The 21324-nt window shown below is 42.5% G+C and overlaps 1 protein-coding gene across 3 annotated transcripts in view; it reads left to right on the forward strand.

Annotated features, from left to right (window-relative positions):
• Positions 1 to 21324, forward strand: part of appl1 (adaptor protein, phosphotyrosine interaction, PH domain and leucine zipper containing 1) — a 68792-nt gene that overhangs the window by 34462 nt on the left and 13006 nt on the right. For 2 of the 3 annotated variants that reach the window (XM_080182754.1, XM_080182772.1), the window contains 9 exons: positions 683 to 725; positions 2548 to 2604; positions 4253 to 4344; positions 4889 to 5074; positions 11606 to 11658; positions 13913 to 14087; positions 14181 to 14217; positions 14428 to 14574; positions 17005 to 17055. In XM_080182754.1, the coding sequence (XP_080038880.1) occupies positions 683 to 725; positions 2548 to 2604; positions 4253 to 4344; positions 4889 to 5074; positions 11606 to 11658; positions 13913 to 14087; positions 14181 to 14217; positions 14428 to 14574; positions 17005 to 17055 (841 nt within the window). The remainder of the gene's footprint in view (positions 1 to 682; positions 726 to 2547; positions 2605 to 4252; positions 4345 to 4888; positions 5075 to 11605; positions 11659 to 13912; positions 14088 to 14180; positions 14218 to 14427; positions 14575 to 17004; positions 17056 to 21324) is intronic. The other variant, XM_080182764.1, reaches the window with a different exon arrangement.

A 21324-nucleotide genomic window follows, 5' to 3' on the forward strand; every position in this document is an offset into this window, starting at 1 on the left:
CACGTGAACAAGCTAGATGGATATTTTTGAGTTGGTTGACAACAGAAATTGAGCAATTTGAGTGTGGTGTTAGGTGATAAATGCAATATGAACTGCAGTTTCTTATAGCACCATTAGATTTTCTCAATGTCGACATGAGTATTTTCCAGTTGGAGTGACTGGAGTCCCAATTTTAACCCAACTCACTTGGATCGATAGGGCAAGTCCAGATTGGATGTTCATTTTGCACATTCAATTGAACAATCAACAATCACATTGAGTGAGAAGATGCACTTCCAATCCAAAAGCATTCCATTCCCTCGACATAGGTGAGATTAAAATCAGGCTTGGATATTGATCACAATGAGAAATCCTGGGTTAATTTTTTTTCTCCCAAAGCTGCTGATAAAATGCTGACCTGGCATACGTCAATTGTATAGTACAGAGTGAGAATTGAACTTTGGATCCTGTGTTCTGTAACTATTCTAACCATTTTCCAGAACCGCTCATTTGCAACATGTAAGAAAGACCATTTTTGAAAAGTCAAGTTCTGTTTTTCAAATGCATGTGGTTAGGATAATTCAGCTCTTTAGTAATGTCCTATCTCATATTATGAAATGGATTAACACATTATTAAATAACACTTATTAAATGTTTAGACACTGGACAAAGAAAATAACTGATTTATTTTCTAATATTCCAGAGCTGTTGTTTTACAAGCAGAGAGTAAAAAAGAATGTGAAGAGGTAAGCTTTGAGGGTAGTTTTTCACAATATGAGCATTTATTTCATGATATAACTATTTAACTATGATCTTGCATACATATATGTATATAGGGCCTGATTTTACCATTTTTATTCTAAGTGCTGAATCTGGGCGTGATTCAAATCCGACTTGTAAACCCTGTTCTCAGGTGCCCTCATACACACTCAGCCTGAACAAAATGTTGTGAATCGGAATCACGCTGTGGGCGGAGCTTATTGTGCCAAAACGCTGCTGTTCCGATCAAAGTCTTCAACTGCGCGTGCTCCCGGCATGGGAGTAATGGCCCCCACAGACATTGCTCCATCCCCACAACACAACTGTCCCTCTTATCCACTCACCCCTCCCCCTGCTACCCAGATTGATTGCAATTGCGACCCCCTCCCTCCTCCCCCCACCAATCGTCTGCAGAGTGGCAATGGACTTCACTGCTGCCCTTGCCCTTGCCCCCTCTCCCAAAGCCACCACCACATGCACACGCACTCCGGCTTCCTTCCTCTAGAGCTTCCAGCGGTCCCCTAACTTGTCTCTTCAGAAGCTACAGCACGCAAAACAAACTTTTGCCGAGCATGTGTGTTTCACGCCAAATCTGGATGGGGCGAATGCGATGGTAAAGGGGGAAATGCGTTAAGTTCAGGTGCCAGCCCATTAAGTTGCATTTAAATTGATGTCATGCCCATTTCGGGCGCAGTCCTGATTGCGTCCATTTTTGCTTCTTAGTAAAAGTAGAATCAGTGCAGCTGGATCGCGCTATTTGCCTCATGCCCAACTTTACCAAATTTTCATGCTTGAAAACAGGTGCAATGTAATGATAAAATCAGGCCCATGGTGTGCATACTGTGATACTCATTTCTGAAATTATATTCAATTGTGGGTGCTGATAGTTCATTAGCAGACATTATGTTGCCACTGATGAAATTAATACGAAGAGATTGTATACATTATAAAGCAAAGCAGCCCCTACTATGGTCCAAGGCAAAAAACATGGATGAAGTAACACTGAAAATGGTGAACAAAGATTAGAAAATTGCCCTATTATGTTATTAGGCACATTTATAATGCTTTGTGACGCGCACTGCAGTATGTTAGTTATATACCAAATCTATATCATGGCGTGAGAAACAGTATTTCAGTGTGCACACAAGGTGTACTTTGCTAAAAAAAAGGAAACACCAAAATGCTTTGCACTTCCTCATCAAAGGCTGAAACGATCACTTTTGATGCTTGGAAAAGTTAATTTGAAAATCGTTGTTAAACTAAATAACCCGAGGTTTTGAGTACTTGATTTCTAGACTTGAATTGAAAAAGAGCTTTAGCTTGCCACCCAGGCAATATATTGTGCAGTGCTTGGTATTGCATTGTCCTTATAAAACATTCTAACCAGTGTACAGTCAACATACTACAGGGGATCAGTTACTCATGTAAAAGCATCAGGATGTTCTGTTGACAGCAAAGCTATGAAATGAGAGCTCAGTTGAATATTTAACATCTAAAATTCTGAGCTGTGTCATTGTCATTCACTTGATTATATATGTCTAAACAATTGGTTATTACTAAAAATGATAAGTTGTCTTGTCAGTCTCTTTCCGAGTCATATGTTGATACCACAGTTACGTTAGTAGCCAGTACACACACTTCTTACTTTTGTAGTAAATTCATAGTGTAAACATAATAGAAAATGTTTTTTATTTGAAGCCTGGTCTTAATAATAAGAAAACATCCATGTTCTATCACGGTAGGAGAATATACTATGCTTATTATTTTCCAGATCATGCATATTATAAAAGTTTTCTTTTTATTTTGCAGTGGATTGCAACAATCAATAACATTTCCAAACGTATCTATCTTAGCGAAAACCCAGAAGTAAGCCCGCGTGTTACTATAACAATTTCCTAATTGCGTTAATTAAATAATCAGCACCAGTAGAACTGTATTTGGAGTATCGTGTACAGTATTGGTCACATTATTTAAGAAAGGATATGAATGCATTGGAATAAGTTCAGAGAAGGTTTTCGAGGCTAGTCCGTGGAAAGGGCAGATTCTCATATGAGAAAGGTTGGACAGGCTAGACTTGTTTCTGCTGGTGTTTAGAAGCAACTTGCTTGAAAACTCAGATCCTGATGGGTCTTGACAGGGTGGAATTAGAGAAGATGTTTCCTCTTGTGGGAAAATCTAGAATTGGCGGTGGTCGGGGGGGGGGGTCACTGGTTTAAAAAGTTTGAAACTGAGGTGAAGTGTTTTTTTTCTCTCTCAGGGTTGAGAGTCCTTGGAACTCTCTTCCTGAAAATTTGTTGGAAGCAGAGGCTTTGAATATTTTTAAGGCAGAGGTGGATAGATCCTTGGCAAGCATGGCATGTTAGGTTATCAGGGGTAAATGGGATGCAAATTTGAGATTACTATCATGATCTTGTTAAATGGTGGAGCATGTTCGAGGGACTGAATGGCTTACTGCTGCATGTTCATCTAAAACCGTATGATGGGAAACCCTAGCATAGTGACAGAAATAAATACTGTTTGATATTCTGTTATGCTATGAACAATCCGAACCTGACCGGATTACAATGTGATGGTTAGTAACACATTGCAGCAAGGGAGAGCAAGCTCTGTATTATATCCAGCTTATAATGCAACTGATTTTGGGAATGGTTACTAAACATGAAAGTATTTCACTTTTTTGTGCACTAATATATCTTCAGTATAAAAATAATTATAACATCAAACAATTGTTAAAATAATTTGTATTAATTGTTTGAAGGATGTTTTGCCAGTGCAAATACCATATCAACCTTTATACACCTGTCCAAGCAAGGACAATAATATTGCAGATTGACAACAGAGAATTAGGAAAGCTGAGTTTTGCTGAATGCAAAGCACCAAAAATATTAGGAAACTAAACCTGTTAACGTGGATGTTGCGCAATATATATTTGATTGAGTTGCCTCAATCATTTTGAAATATAATGGATATATCATCATTCCACAAAAATGCTATATTTTTAGTCCTTTTGGGACAAATAACCTTTGGCTGAAAAATGCAAATTACGAGTCAAGTTGTTCAGTGAGCTTGGAAGCAACCCTAGAGGCTCCAACATGTAACTGTTTCAGAAATCAGTGGAATAATTAATGATCAAATAGCACAGTTATAGCCCTGTAGATTGGATAATTTGCTATGTGCATGAAAACAAATTGCATCAAGCCAAAGCCTCAGCAACGATTTGTTGATCTAGTGAGCACAAATGGCTGAAAGCAAACGCTGAAGTATTCTGCTTCAAGCATTGTTTTAAACGTGATCATTTCTGTAACCTGAGGTTTATAGTTGATTGTATTATGTGAAATTTATCTTTGTCACTGAAGATGTTAAAGCTTTTTTCTTTGTTGTGACTTATTGGCAGGCAGCAGTTGTTTTGTGGCCTGCTGGCATTGTTTGCCCTTGTCTACTGGTGAGTTTGCAGTTATGGAAACCTGCAGCATTCAAGGAAAAAACAATAAGCTATTCTTTGTTCTTATTACAGGAATTGGCTGCTCGCGTAAACCAGTCTGCTCTGGAGGCTGTTACACCCTCCCCTTCATTTCAACAAAGGCATGAAATCTCAAGGCCTACAGTGTAAGCAGAAATTAAACCTCTTCAGAATCCAATTCCAGAATGAAAACTTTGTTGTATACAACACAAAGTAAAAACAGAAAATGCTGGAAATGCTCAACAGCTTTGGCATGACCTATGGAGAAAAATAGAATTGACATTTCAGGCCGATAGCCCTTCATTGGGATTCTAGAACTATATAGCCATATTCTATTCATAGAATCCCTACAGCGCAGAAAGAGGTCATTTTGTCCATTGAGTCTGCACTGACTGTTGGGGAAATGAATCACGTACCTAATTGTTCCTTACTTTGAAACTTCTGAATATTGCTTTAATTGACATAAATAAACATATTGTTCTGTATTTAGTGTAATAACAGCAGTGAAACTGTCAACTCTCACCATCATTACTCAAAACTGACTTGAATCTGCACTGAATTATGTTATCTCTAAATTTCACCTACTATCTAGTGTCTTGGGTACCTTTTACAAAAAAAGTAACAAAATGTATATTAATTTCAAGCAACCTGAGGAAAAAGTTCAGCATTTTTGTTTTTTCTTTCATCAAGCAGCCACAGCAGACCTCATCCCTCTCGGACAAGCAGTTCCAGCTCCCTTGGATCAGAATCTCCTGCCCTCTCTGCAGTATCACTGGATTCAATAGTTGCGCCAGACACACCCATTCAGTTTGATATAATTTCTTCAGTCAGCGAAGACTTGTCTAACCAAGCAAAAACTTCAGGACAAGGTGCCAGGTAAGTGAAACATAAGAACATAAGAAATGGGAGAACATAAGAACATAAGAAATAGGAGCAGGAGTAGGCCATCCAGCCCTTCGAGCCTGCCCCGCCATTCAGTAAGATCATGGCTGATCTGCCGTGGCTCAGTTCCACATTCCCGCCCTCTCCCCATAACCCTTAATCCCCTCACTTATCAAAAACCCATCAACCCGCGTCTTAAAAATATTTAGCGAGGCAGTCTCCACCACCTCAACTGGCAGAGAATTTCAGAGATTCACCACCCTTTGAGTGAAGAAGTTCCTCCTCAACTCTGTTCTAAACCGCCCCCCCCTTTATCTTGAGGCTGTGCCCCCTAGTCCTTCTGTCCTTTCTGAGCGGGAAGAGCCTCTCCACCTCTATCCTATCCATCCCATTCATCATCTTATACGTCTCAATGAGATCTCCCCTCATTCTTCTAAACTCTAACGAGTACAAGCCTAGTTTATTCAGCCTCTCCTCATAGCTCAATCCCCTCAACTCCGGTATCAGCCTAGTAAACCTCCTCTGCACTCCCTCCAAGGCCAAAATATCCTTGCGTAAGTACGGCGACCAAAACTGCACACAGTACTCCAGCTGCGGCCTCACCAATTCCCTATACAGCTGCAGCAAGACCTCCCTACTTTTATATTCAATCCCCCTCACTATGAAGGCCAGCATCCCATTAGCCTTCCTGACCACCTGCTGCACCTGCAGGCTGGGTTTTTGCGACTCATGCACAAGGACCCCGAGGTCCCTGTGCACCGTCGCCTGCTGCAGTTATTCGCCCCATAAGTAATAGTCCTTCCTACCATTATTCCTACCAAAGTGGACCACCTCGCACTTGCCAACATTAAATTCCATTTGCCAGTTCCTGGCCCATTCGCCCAGCCTATCTAGATCCTTCTGCAGACTCTCCACACCCTCCGCGCAATTTGCCGTTCCACCAATCTTGGTGTCATCAGCAAATTTCGACACCATACACTCGGTTCCCTCCTCCAGATCATCTATATAAATGGTAAATAGCTGAGGCCCCAGCACCACCCCCGGGGCACTCCACTAGTCACCAACCGCCAATCCGAATAGCACCCATTAACCCCCACTCTCTGCCTCCTATTTGACAACCAATCCTCTATCCACGCTAACACCCTACCCCCAACTCCATGCCCCCTTACCTTCTGCAATAACCTCTTGTGAGGTACCTTGTCAAATGCAAGGTAACATATGCAAAGTTTTCTGAGTGTGAGTGAACCTTGGCAGATGAATAATAAGACTTTAAATCTGCTGATTAAGCTGAAGGCTTTGTAATTCAATTGAAAACTTTTCTTACAATAATACGATTAGTTTAGGCTGTTTCAAGTATATAATTGGATTAGGAACACAGTACTGACACATGGCACAAGAGAAGCTTTTCACAGTGGATTCTTCATACTTTTATATCGAAAAATTCCATCCTGTTGTTACAGTTCAGCTCCTTCATGCAGTGAATAGCTCAATCAAACACATAACAAGAATCCTGTGATTTGATCCTCAATCTGGGCAAAATTAGGTTATCTTAAGGCAGTGATTGGAGCACTACAATTTACCAGAGCACGCCTGGGTCAGAGAAAAGGGGGAAATCGAAGAGCTTCTGCCTCGATTGCTATCTAGCAAACTCAACTCAGAACAAGAACAAAGAAAATTACAGCACAGGAACAGGCTCTTCAGCCCTCCAAGCCTGCGGTGATCCTGCTGCCCGACTGAACTAAAACCCCCAACCCTTCAAGGGACCATATCTCTCCATTCCCATTTTAGACATGTATTTGTCAAGGTGCCTCTTAAAAGTCACTATCGTATCTGCTTCCAATACCTCCTTCAGCAGAGAATTCCAGGCACCCATCATCCTCTGTGTAAAAGAACAAAACTTGCCTCATACGTCTTCTTTAAACTTTGCCCCTTGCACCTTAAACCTATGCCTCCAAGTAATTGACTCTTCCACCCTGGGAAAAACTTGACTATCCACTCTGTCCTTGCCACTCGTAATCTTATAGATTTCTATCAAGCCGCCCCTCAACCTCTGTTGTTCCAGTGAGAATAAACCAAGTTTCTCCAACCTCTCCTCATAGCTAATGCCCTCCATACCAGGGAACATCATGTTATTCTTTTCTGTACCCTCTCCAAAGCCTCCACATCCTTCTGGTAGCGTGGTAACCAGAATTGAACCAAGTTATTATTCAAGTTAAACAAATTATTTTGGAATTATTCCAAGTGTGGCCTAACTAAGATTCTGTAAAGCTGTAACATGACATGCCAATTTCTAACTCAGTGCCCTGGCCGATGAAGGCAGGCATGCTGTATGCTTTCTTGCCTACCTTTTCACCTGCGTTGCCACTTACAGTGACCTGAGAACCTGTACACTCAGATCCCTGTGCCCATCAATACTGTTAAGGGTTCTGCCACTTACTGTATATTTCCTATCTGTATTTGACCTTTCAATGCATTACCTCACATTTGTCCAGATTAAACTCCCATCTGCCATCTCGCCGCCTAAGTCTCCAACTGATCTATATCCTGCTGTATCTTCTAATGGTCTTCATCGCTATCTGCAATTCCACCAATCTTTGTGCCGTCCGTGAACTTAATAATCAGTCGAGTTACATTTTCCTGCAAATCATATACATGAACAAAGATCTCAGCAACGATTATCCCAGCTACCGTCTATAATTGAGCCAGTTCTGTAGACACCTTGCCAACTCATCTCTGATCCCATGTGACTTCACCTTCTGCACTAGTCTGTCATGAGGGACCTTGTCAAAGGCCTTACTGAAGTCCATGTAGACAACATCCACTGCCCTACCCTCATCAATCATCTTCGCCATTTCCTTGAAAAACTCAATCAAGTTGGTGAGACGCGACCTCCCTGTACAAAACCAGGTTGCTTCTCACTAATACGTCCACTTACTTCTAAGCGGGAGTAAATACTGTCTCAAAGAATCCTCTTCCATAATTTTCCTACTGCTGAAGTAAGGCTCACCGGCCTGTAATTACCTGGATTATTCTTGCTACCCTCCTTAAACAAAGAAACAGCATTGACTATTCTCCAATCTTCTGCTGTCTGCCCTATAGCCAGTAAGGATACAAAGGTTTCCCTCAAGGCCCCAGCAATTTCCTCCCTTCCCGTCTCAGTATTCTAGGGTATATCTCATCAGGTCCTAGGGACTTGTCGATCCTTAATGTTTTTCAGGAACCCCAATACCACCACCTTTTTGATCTCAACATGACTCAAACTATCTACACATTCTTTCCCAGACTCATCATCCACCAAGTCCTTCTCTTTGGTGAATACTGACGCAAAATACCTTGCCCATTTCCTCTGGCTCCATGCATAGATTCTCTTCCCTGCCTTTGAGTGGACCAACCCTCTCCCTGGCTACCCTCTTGCTCTTTAAATATGTATAAAAAGTGTTGGGATTTTCCTTAATTCTGCAGGCCAGTGACTTTTCATGATCCCTCTTAGCCATCCTTATTTCTTCCTTAAGTTTTTTTCTACTTTCCTTGTATTCCTCACTTGCTTCGTGTGTACTCAGCCTCCTAGCCTTGACAAATGCTTCCTTTTTCTCTTTGACTAGGCTCTCTTGTTATCCAAGGTTCCCAAAACTTGCCATACTTATCCTTCGTCCTTACAGAAATGTGCCGGTCCTGAATCCCTATCAATTTATACTTGAAAGAATCCCACATGCCAGATGTTGATTTGCCTTCAAACACCTACCCCCAATCTACATTCTTCAGTTCCTGCCGAATATTGTTGTAATTAGTCTTCCCCCAATTTAGCACCTTAACTTGAGGACTACACTTGTCTTTATCCATCAGTACCTTAAAGCTTACTGAATTGTGATCGCTGTTTCTGAACTGCTCCCCTAAGGAAATCCCTGGCCGTGCTCATTCCTCAATACCAGGTCCAGTACGCCCCTTCCCTAGTTGGACTATTTACATACTGTTTCAAGAAGCCCTCCTGGATGCTCCTTACAAACACTGCCCCATCCACACCCCTAACACTAAGTGAATCCCAGTCAACATCAGGGAAGTTAAAATCTCCCACCTCAACAACCCTGCTACTTATACACCTTGCCAAAATCTGCCTACATTATCCTTTATCTCTTGCTACGTGTTGGGCAGCTTGTAATAAACCCCCAACACTGTGACTACACCCTTCCCATTCCTGAGCTCTACCCATATCGCTTCATTATATGAGCGAGATATCCTCCTGCAGTGCAGCTGTGATATTCACCTCAACCAGTAGTGCAACCCCCCCACCCCTTTACAATCCCCTCTATCCTGCCTGAAACATCTGTATCTTGGAACATTAAGTTGTCAATCCTGTTCTTCCCTTAATCAGGTCTCTGTAATAGCAACAACATCATAGTTCTTAGCTCTAAGTTCATCTGCCTTATCTGTTACACTTCTCGCATTGAAACACATGCGCTTCAGTCCACTAGACCCTCTCTGATTAGAAACCACATCCTCCCTGCTCTTTGAGTCATACTGGTCCTACTCACTTGTTCCGCTTCAGTTAATTCGCCTTTACTTTGGTTCCCACCCTGCTGTCAAACTAGTTTAAATCCTCCCATGTGACTCTAGCAAACCTCTTGGCCAGAATATTTATGCCTTTCCAGTTTAGATGCAATCTGTCCTTCTAGTATAGGTCCCACCTGCCCCGGAAGAGATCCCAATGGTCCAGATATCTGAAAACCTCCCTCCTACACCAGCCATTTAGCCAAGTGTTGAGCTGTATTATCTCCTGTTTCTAGCCTCATTGGCACGAGGCACAGGGAATAATCCTGAGATTACAACACTAGAGATCCTGCTTTTTAACTTCTTTCCTAACTCCCAAAACTGCTGCTGCAGGACTGTATCACTCTCCCTACCTATGTTGTTAGTACCAATATGTACCATAACAACTGGTCCTTCCTCATTGACTTCCTTTCCCTTCGGATTTGGGCCAGTGTCTGTGGGAGTTTGTGCGTTCTCCCTGTGGTTGCGTGGGTTTCTTCCGGGTGCTCCGGTTTCCTCCCATACCCCAAAGAGCCTCTTAGGCTGATTGGTGTAACAAATTGTCCTTAAATTATTCTCCCCTTAATCTGGTTTCCAATGGAGGTACCATAAGCATAGACATGAGTCAAGGGTGGAGGAGGAAAAGCACATTGTTAAGATGGCAGTGTGGGCTCGTTGGGCCGAAGGGCCTGTTTCCCGTGCTGTGTTGTTCTTTGTTCAGAATGCTTTCTGTCCCTTCAGAGACATCCTGGACCCTGGCACCAGGGAGGTGACATACCATCCTGGAATCTCTTTCATATTAACAGAAGCACCTATCTGCCTCCTAACTATAGAGTCCGCAGTAACTATTGCCCTAGTGCTCTTTGTCCCTTGCTGCTTAAACAACAGAGCCAACCATGGTGCCATTGGTCTGGCTGCTGCTGTTGCTGTTATCCCCTGATAGGTCATCTCTGCCCCATCCCCCAACCTCACAATTGTATCCAAAACAGTACTCTTGCTAGAGAGGGGGACCACTACAGGGGATTCCTGCACTGACTACTTGCCCCTTCTGGGGGTCACCTATCTATCTGCCTGCACCTTGGGTGTAACTATGTGTCTAAAGCTCCTATCTATGATGCTTTTTGCCACCTTCATGCCCCCATGTGCATCCAACTGCTGCCCCAACCTATCCATGCAGTTTGTAAAGAGCTGCAATTGTTTGGGTTTCCTGCTGATGTAGTCGTCCAAGACACTGGAAGCATTATGGATCTTCCACATCTCACAAATGCAGCACCTGACTCCACTAACTGATATTTCTAGCACCAATTAAATTATTTAAGAAAATTTATAAAACTCTTAAACTTCACTTTAACTTCTCACAATGGCCTTTTTTTTTGTTTATATCCAATTCACTCCTAACTCCAATTCAAAGTCTCAGCAAGTGAGACATTCCAGATCCAAGCTGACAAGATAGGCTCACCACTTCCTGTCCTGGCCTTGATCTACATGATCCAAGCTGATTGGAGTAGGCATTGCACCTTCTCCAAGGCTTGATCTCATTTGCATCTTAGCCACTTCTAAAAAATTGCTTCAAATGAAGCCTCCTGACTCTCACAGTGGCCTTTTTTGGTTAGAGGAGGGAGGGAAACATTAATTTAGTATTTTGGGCTTACCGCTCCTTGACACCAGATCTTCCGCTTCCCACTTAGTAGATGTTGCTGGGCCAACTTCTCCAGAATGCACCAGTGAAGTCCCTCAGCTGACTCTACTGGATTCAGTTCAACTGGACATATAATTTTTGAATAAATGATAGGCCTGAATTGGCTGTGATACCCTTTGTAGTGAAAAAAACCCACAGCCACTTACTGTTTAGGTTCACAATTTAGGCTTACAAATGAAGTTGGGGACATTTCCTGGAGTGATGCTGATAGAAATGTACATTCAGGGTGTTTAAAAAAAAAAGCAAACTTGAAGAACTGTAAAAGTAAGTGAACATTTTGCTATTTGTAATTCTTCCATTAGACGGACAAATCCGTTTGGAGAATCTGGTGAGCCAGAAACAGAGGAATCTGAAGGTAAGGTGCAGTGTTTCTGTGGAAAAGAAAAAAAATCAAGTGAATGTACAACATTAAGTATTAGATAAATTCTACCATATCCTTGATGGTGGTGTCTCCCATTGCCTAGGTCTTCCACAGATAGATAAGCATGGCCATGATTTTCTGTATAAAGTTTATTTAATTGCTAAGCCTAAGAATTACAATTTTCTTTGATCTGTAATATTTTCAAAATCTTAACATATTAACGTATTACCGATTACACTTTGTTTAAGCATCTCCAAGGTTTGCTATTGTCAGTTTCTCAATTCATATTTGGAATATATTTAACAACAACATATGCCCCCACTTTCTGCAACCAGGAATGGTGGTGGGGGATGGTGGGAATCAAGCTACTGTTCTAAAATAGCAGGATTTCCCTGTTCAATTGTCCTTGCCCCCTACCAGTGACATAATTACCAATACAGATGGTTCCCCCACTTTGAGCTGTCCTTTCACAATGGCATGCCTACATGTCAGTGTGAATCACAAAAGGTCCCACTTGTACCTGGCGAACAGAACCTGCTGTTCTGGTGAGTACAGCCCCAGGGAGGAGAGGGTTAGTTGCCTGGGCAGTGCCAAAGGATTATGCAGGGCAGGGGGATTTACAAAGGGAAAATCATGCTTGATGAATCTAATTGGAATTCTTTGAGGATGTAACTAGTAGAGTTGACCAAGGAGAACCAATGGATGTGGTTTGTTTAGACTTTCCAAAGGCTTTTGACAGGGTCTTACATAACTGACTACAATGTAAAATTAAAGCACATAGGATTGCAGGTAATGTCTTGAGATGGATAGAAAGTTGGTTGGCAGATAGGAAGCAAAGAACTGATATAAAGGGGTCTTTTTTGTTTGGCAGTCAGTGACTAGGTCTGTGCTGTTTACATTATATATTAATGATTTGGAAGAGGAAAATAAATATATTGTCTCCAAATTTGCAGATGGTACAAAGTTGGGTGGGAGGGTGAGCTGTGAGGAAGATTTAAGTCACGGGTAGATAGGTTTTTGACAGACAAGGGAATTAAGGGTTATGGGGAGAAAGCGGGAAAGTGGAACTGATCCACTTCAGATCAGCCATGATCTTATTGAATGGTGGAGCAGGCTCAAAGGGGCTAGATGGCCTACTCCTGCTCCTATTTCTTATGTTCTTATTTTATGGTTTTGAGATGAGTGAAGCCCTTTGGCTTCAAAGAGTTTGTTTTGTTTGGTGGCTATGGAAGTTGATTGAGGTTTTATCTTTGCCTGACATTCACACAATGATGTTATGTTCTTAAGATGCAGAGATGTTCCAGTATGATTTGGACAGGCTGTGTGTATGGGCATCTGCATGACAGATGCAGTAATTGTGGATAAATGTGAGATTATCCACTTCGGTAGCAATAATAGGAAACCAGATTATTACTTGACTGGGTGCAAACTGAAAGCGATAGATACTCAGTGAGACCTTGGTAACCTTGTGCGTCGGTCGCTGAAAGTAAGCGCGCAGGTACAGCAGGCAGTAAAGAAGGCAAATGGTATGTTGGCCTTCATAGTGAGAGGATTTAATTTTAGGGATGGGGTGTTTTGCTGCAATTGTTTGGGGTGTCGTTGAGGCCACACCTGGAGTATTGTGTGCAGTTTTGGTGTCCTTATCTGAGGAAGGATGTCTTTGCTATAGAGGGAATACAGCGAAGGTTTACCAGGTGATTCCTGGGATGGCAGTTCTGTCATGAGGAGAGACTAAATTGGTTAGAACTATATTCACTGCAGTTTAGAAGAGTGAGAGGGGATCTCATAGAAACTTTTAAAATTCTGGCAGCGTTAGACAGGGTGGATTCAGAATAAATGTTCCTAATGGTGGGGGAGTCCCAAACTTGGGGTTAAAGATTGAGGATAAGGGGGTAAACCTTTTAGAACTGAGGTGAGGAGAAATTTCTTCACCAGAGGTGGTGAATGTGTGGAATTCACTACCACAGTGTAGTTGAGGCCAAAATGTTGTCTGATTTCAAGAAGAAATTAGATATAGTGCTTGAGGTTAAAGGGATCAAGGGATATGGGGGGAAGGGGTGTGGTTCAGGATATTGAATTCAGTGATCAGCCATGATCAAAATGAAGGACAAAGCAGGCATAAAGGGCCTCCTGCTTCTACCTTCTATGTTTCTATTTGCTTTTATTTTTACTCTTTATGACTCTGCACGTATGGAGTGAATTGTACTAATTGAAACATATTAATGTTTTATTCTGATATCTGGTGCAGAATCTATTCTTCATCAGTTGTTTATTGTGAGATTCCTTGGTTCAATGGAAGTAAAAGCAAATGAAAATGCGGATGTTATTTGCGAGACAATGCGTCAGATCCTTGCTGCCCGTGCTATACATAATATCTTTCGGATGACTGAGTCACATTTACTAGTAACCGGTGACTGTTTGAAGTAAGTTTTTTTTTTGTTGGTTTGCAGAACTGTTTTCTTCTTTGACCAATTAAAGTGTGTCTGGAGCTGACAATAGTTTCCTCTGCATTTTAGGTTGATCGATCCTCAGACTCAAGTCACACGCTTGAGGGTAGGTATTAAAATTATTAACTGTTAATGTTTTTGAAAAAGGTTACGAATGTTAGTATTTTCAAGCTTGCTATTGATCAGTTCACATAAATTAAATATAAACAGCTATATATCTAAGGTGTTTTTGTTTTGCTTCTACTATATGATGGAAACTCCTGCAAAGTAGAACCTTCACTGATTCTATTCTCCATATTGTGCTTTTTTGTTGCAGTTCCCTTTGCAGAATGTAGTTCTTTGTGCGACTCACAAAGAGAACAAACGACTCTTCGGGTTTGTGTTGCATACAGGGGGAGGCAGAATAGAAGGACGACCAGTCTCAGTCTGCTATGTGTTTGAATCAAACAACGAGGGTGAAAAGGTCTGAAGGAGTATTTTATTTGTGATAATGTTTCCTATCCTGCTTTAACATAAATCAATACTATCAACTGGGCAGTAAAACAAAAAGTCAATTATAATCGCATCATTCCGATCACTCGGTCTTAGTTAACGGATTTATATGTTGTGTTATCATAGAATGCACCATCTTCTTCCTGTCTCATCTAATCTCAACCATATCTAACCTGAAAATTCTTTTGTGTTCATATAAGTGTGCATTTTGCCAGCCTCTTTCATGCCAATCGCTGCTCCCACTATCTCTGTTTACCTAGTCGTGATATCATGACATACATCTAGTGGCATAGTGGCTAGCACTGTTGCCTCACACCGCCAGGGACCTGGGTTCAATTCCTGGCTTGGCTCACTATCTGTGTGGAGTCTGCATGTGCTCCCTGTGTCTACCTGGGTTTCGTCCCACAATCCAAGAGATGTATTGGTTAGGTACATTGGCCATGCTAAATTTTCCCTCAATGTACCGAATAGATGCCGGAATGTGGCGATTAGGGGATTTTCACAATAACTTCTTTGCATTGTTAGTGTAAGCCTACATGTGACACATTTAAATAAATAAAATGTTTCCGCTCTCAAAATTTTTCACCCCTCACCTCTGTCCTTTACTACTTTCATTCCCTTCCAACATAATAGGATTAACCTATCCTGAGTGAGATAACCCTCTGTGCTACCCTCTGTGCCTCTCCTAACTTTATTATGGCAGGAGTTTCTGCTTATAAAGAGCAGTAATTATTCTGTCTCTTCTTCCTGCCCAACGTGGTCATAGGAGGCTAATCTCAAAGGGCTCCTTCCTGTGTCATTGTTATCATTCCCATTCTTCCAATGGACCAACAGTCACGGCCCTGCCTCATTTCTCTTTGATATGTCCACTCACTCACGAACAAGACCCTTAGAATCATTCACAATCTTGTGGACAGTAGCAACACTCTGGCTTTTACTAAAGCTCCGTTTACTGATGATGACACCTTTCCCCTAACTGAAGCTCCCCTTAATGGCTATATTCCCATCACCCACCTTTCCAAAACTGTGGTGTTGGTGTGGCCCTAATCACTTATCATCTGTGCCTTTACCTGTAGTCCTTTGGCAAATCCTTCTTGAAGCACTCAAAACATTGCCGTCTGTTAGCTTTGATTGGCAACAAGGCTATCATGAATACTTTCTTGTATCCTTCACTGCTCTTTCTACCCATTTTCTTCTATAGCTGTCCTTGTGAAGCACCAATTGTCTCCAAATCAATTACAACTGTACTTCCAAATCCCCAATTGCTTGGACTGGCAATACATCTGTAGCTGTTGATTTGCTCAATCACTTAAACATTTCCATCTTTGATACCCTATTCCCTTGGACAGGATTTTACCTAGGGCTTTCAGACTGTTAGCCATGGTCAAATGGGATTCAGGCACCTGGGCTGTTACTTTCCTCAATAAGAGGTTATCCCAGACCTGAAGAAACATCAGGCTGCCTTTTCGGGTAAATGGGAAGAGGGCATCCCAAAACAGAGCTACCCTCTCTTCAACTTTTTCCACTTTAAAACATTCCCTCACTGCCAATGCTACCGTTATGGATGGGGAGCCTGGTCTGCTGCCAGGAGATCACCAATGCTTTCAGGCATATGGAAATTGACTGAAAAAATCCAGTTGGCCTCTGATAATGCACCTTTAATAAGATCAGTTGGCCACTTCCTGCTTGCAAGTGGATAGTCCTGCGACATACCTGCCTTCATCCCACTTTCAAGAAAATGGCCCAGGGACAGGATGGAGCTGAATACTGGCACACCCGCCAGTAGTGTGAATTTTATGTGCCCATCTGCATTTATAGTCACTTCTTTCAGAGCCAGAAAATTAGGCTGATTATGGTGTTCTTGACCTCTTCAACACAACCAACCATGCCATCCTCCTCCAGCTTGGTGAGTGATCCCCAGTTAATTCCAGTTTTGCAACCCCAATCAAAGCCAGAACAGCTCCAGCAATACCCTATGTACCATCACCTTTGGACTCTCAATTTCATTCATCCTTAGCCTCTTCCTCCTCATCTGCAAATATATGGTCAGCTAATGGCACAGTCTTCTAACTCTCTGAAACCCTCTTCCCTGCTGTCAGGTTGCTTAGTCAGTATTTTGTTTTTGGGTTTCCCTCCACTAAATATTGTCATTACCGATGGCCTTCAGCGCAACTTCCCCACCCTCAGCATTGCCCCTTTCCTGGTTGAACCAGATCTTCCAAAATCTCTGTATCCTGTTCAGCATTTGAACTGAATTTTAACCACGGGTTGCTCTCTACTTCGACAGCATTAAGTACACTCCAGTTATAAAATGTTTAGATTGATTTTAAAATAAATTCTTAATTGTAGATCAAAACAAGTGTATTTAATAGTTGTGAATATAATGTTATTTTCTTTTTAGATCTGTGACTCTGTAGGACTGGGCAAACAGATTGCTTTCCATTCAGAAATGGTAAGGTGAATGAATTTCTATTATTTACTAGCCCTATTTTAACAATGAGGTTACGGTAACAATCCACCTCCCTTGCTTTCCACCTCTAAGACACGTCTTCAGATCTACCTCTTTGACCAAGCTTCTGGTCATCCAACCTAATATTTATTTGTGGATTGGTATCATATTTTGTTTTCTAAGCATCTTGAGACATTTGATTATGTTAAAGGTGCAATATAAATATCCATTGTTGTAGCAGAATTTTTTTTTGTATTCCTCCTTTGAGAGGAGGATGACCATGTTCAAGTTGAGGTGTTTGGCAGCGTTCCAATGGATATGTAGGAGACTGATTAAGGTTAATTCAAACTCAGAGTTCTGCTGTAAAGAAAACAGGATACTGTAGATTGAGTTTTGGATGAGTTGCTGATTGGGATTTCCTCACCTTGTGATTTTTTTTGCTGCCTGTGCGATGCCCTTGCTTTCAAAGAAAGCCGTCCCATTTTTCATTTGATTGCACCAGGTGCAGTGACCCTGGATGAGCTCTGCCAGGACTTGTCAGTCAATTATCAATATCAAAACTCCCAAGTGAAGCCTCCAGAGTCCTTGTAGCACTTAAACTGCCATGAGAGCGCACCCAAGACTCAAGCTCTACAGTAGATTCACTTTGAGTTGAATTTCAGGCATACTGGCTATGTTACCAGCCCAACTCCGTTGTGACTGTATCAATATGATGTGGATATTTGGCATGTCAGACCCTCTCTGGTATTTTCCCTTGCCAAATGATCATAATTTTCCAAAGGCAACTTTAAGTGAAAGTGGTTGAACTTCTTGGCATGGCACTAGTACATGGTCCAAGTGCCTTATTGCACAGAGGAATTTGGACAGGTCTAGTGCTATATTAGGGTGATTCTGTAGTGGGCTTAAAGTTTGGTAGGCAGGCTTGCTTCTTTTTGTTCCCAATCTAAAGTTCAAAAGCTAACATTTACTAAAGACTATTTATTGAATTAACAAAACGACAAATACACAAGAGTTAAGTTGGGGGTCAATGGGTGCTATTTGGATTGGCGGATGGTGACTGTGACTAGTGGAGTGCCCCAGGGGTCAGTGCTGGGGCCTCAGCTATTTACCATTTATATAGATGATCTGGAGGAGGGAACCGAGTGTACGGTGTCGAAATTTGCTGATGACACCAAGATTGGTGGAACGGCAAATTGCGCGGAGGGTGTGGAGAGTCTACAGAAGGATCTAGATGGGCTGGGCGAATGGGCCAGGAACTGGCAAATGGAATTTAATGTTGGCAAGTGCGAGGTGGTCCACTTTGGTAGGAATAATGGTAGGAAGGATTATTACTTACGTGGAGAAAAACTGCAGCAGGCGCCGGTGCAGAGGGACCTTGGGGTCCTTGTGCATGAGTCACAAAAACCCAGCTTGCAGGTGCAGCACGTGGTCTGGAAGGCGAATGGGATGCTGGCCTTCATAGCGAAGGGGATTGAATATAAAAGTAGGGAGGTCTTGCTGCGGCTGTATAGGGCATTGGTGAGGCCGCAGCTGGAGTACTGTGTGCAGTTTTGGGCGCTGTACTTGCGCAAGGATATTTTGGCCTTGGAGGGAATGCAGAGGAGGTTTACTAGGCTGATACCGGAGTTGAGGGGGTTGAGCTATGAGGAGAGGCTGAATAAACTAGGCTTGTACTCACTAGAGTTTAGAAGAATGAGGGGAGATCTCATTGAGACGTATAAGATGATGAATGGGATGGATAGGATAGAGGTGGAGAGGCTCTTCCCGCTCAGAAAGGATAGTAGGACTAGGGGGCACAGCCTCAAGATAAAAGGGGGGCGGTTTAGAACGGAGTTGAGGAGGAACTTCTTCACTCAAAGGGTGGTGAATCTCTGAAATTCTCTGCCCTTTGAAGTGGTGGAGGCTACCTCGCTAAATATTTTTAAGACGCGGGTTGATGGGTTTTTGATAAGAGAGGGGATTAAGGGTTATGGGGAGAGGGCGGGAATGTGGAACTGAGCCACGACAGATCAGCCATGATCTTATTGAATGGCGGGGCAGGCTCGAAGGGCTAGATGGCCTACTCCTGCTCCTATTTCTTATGTTCTTATGTTCTTCAAACAATTAAACATATGAATTCCTAAACACGCCATTTATATACAAAACTGTTCCCCAAACTCCGTGGCCTTGGCCTTGGCTCCTCCCTCTGCGACTGGATTCTGAACGTCCTAATCCAGACCACAATCAGTAAGAATAGGCAACAGAACCACTTCCACAATCATCCTCAACACCGGTGCCCCACAAGGCTGTGTCCTCAGCCCCCGACTATATTCCTTATACACCTATAACCGTGTGGCCAAATTCCCCTCCAACTCGATTTTCACATTTGCTGATGTAGTGAGTCGAATCTCAAACAATAACGAGACAGAGTGCAGGAAAGAGATAGAGAATCTAGTGAACTGGTCCAGCGACAAACTTTCCCCAATGTCAACAAAATGGTGGAGATTGTCTTCGGTTTCAGGAAACGTAGAGGAGAACATGCTCCTATGGGAATGAAGTGGAAAGGGTCGAGAGCTTCCAAGTTTTATAGGTGTTCAGGTCCCAGCAACCTATCCTGGTCCTCTCATGCTGACCCTTTAAGAAAGCCCACCAGCTCCTCTACTTTCTCACAAGACTAAGGGAATTTAGCGTGTCACCTACGACGCTCATCAACTTTTACAGATGCACCATAGAAAGCATCTTTCTGGTTTATCATAGCTTGGAATAGCTCCAGCTCTTCCCAAGACCACAAAGAACTACACAAGCTCATGAATGTAGCCCATCCATTATGCACACCAGCCTTCCATCCATTGACTTTGCAAAACAGCCAAAATAATTAAGGACCCTACGCGCCCTGGACATTCTCTCTTCCATCTTCTTCTGTCAGGGAAAAAAACTACAAAAGTCTGAGATCGCGTACCATCTCACTCAAGAACAGCTTCTTTTCTGTTGCCATCAAGACTTTTGAATGGACCTACCTTGCATTAAGTTAATCTTTTTCTACACCCTAGTTATAGCTGTAACACTACATTCTGCGTTCTCGTTTCCTTCTCTATGAACAGTATGCTTTGTCTGTATAGCATGCAAGGAACAATACTTTTCACTGTATACTAATGCATGTGACAATAATAAATCAAATCAAAATATAGAAATTACCCCTTCTTCCAAGATCTATCTCTGATCCTTGAATTCCTTGAGACTTTCATCTTGCCAAACAACATCCAAATTAAATAAATCTGTGAATCAAATCCAGCTTATTAGTACTGCACAATACAATACAGATGATTAAGTCTGGGAAACATCTTTTCCTGGTCTAGATATTTAAACTGCCTGTACAAAGGTTTCTGCAGTACCTTGGCTGTAAGACTCCTCAGATTCAAAATGGCCTTGCTGCGATGGGATGTTAAACTGGCTTCTTGGCTCTTAGATGTCTCTTGGCTGCGAGATGTTAACTGGGCTGCCTGCTTCTGCAGATACTGACAACTGTACCCTGGTTCCTCTTTGAATCATCCTTCTGTGTATTTGAGCTATCTGCATTTCGCATATTCTGTGACTCCAAAATTAAGAACATAAGAACGTAAGAAATAGGAGCAGGAGTAGGCCATCTAGCCCTTCGAGCCTGCCCCGCCATTCAGTAAGATCATGGCTGATCTGTCGCTGCTCAGTTCCACTTTCCCGCTTTCTCCCCATAACCCTTAATCCCCTCTCTTATCAAAAACCCATCAACCCGCGTCTTAAAAATATTGAGCGAGGCAGCCTCCACCACTTCAACGGGCAGAGAATTCCAGAGATTCACCACTCTTTGAGTGAAGAAGTTCCTCCTCAACTCTGTTCTAAACCACACCCCTTTTATCTTGAGGCTGTGCCCCCTAGTCCTACTGTCTTTTTTGAGCGGGAAGAGTCTCTCCACCTCTATCCTGTCCATCCCATTCATCATCTTATACGTCTCAATGAGATCTCCCCTCATTCTTCTAAACTCTAACGAGTACAAGCCCAGTTTATTCAGCCTCTCCTCATAGCTCAACCCCCTCAACTCCGGTATCAGCCTAGTAAACGTCCTCTGCACTCCCTCCAAGGCCAAAATATCTTTGCGCAGGTGCGGCACCCAAAACTGCACACAGTACTCCAGCTGCGGCCTCACCAATGCCCTATACAGCTGCAGCAAGACCTCCCTACTTTTATATTCAATCCCCCTCGCTATGAAGGCCAGCATCCCATTCGCCTTCCTGACCACCTGCTGCACCTGAAGGCTGG

Source organism: Carcharhinus amblyrhynchos, chromosome 3 (genome assembly GCF_965287045.1).
Source record: "Carcharhinus amblyrhynchos chromosome 3, sCarAmb.v2.hapA, whole genome shotgun sequence".
Lineage (NCBI taxonomy): Eukaryota > Metazoa > Chordata > Chondrichthyes > Carcharhiniformes > Carcharhinidae > Carcharhinus > Carcharhinus amblyrhynchos.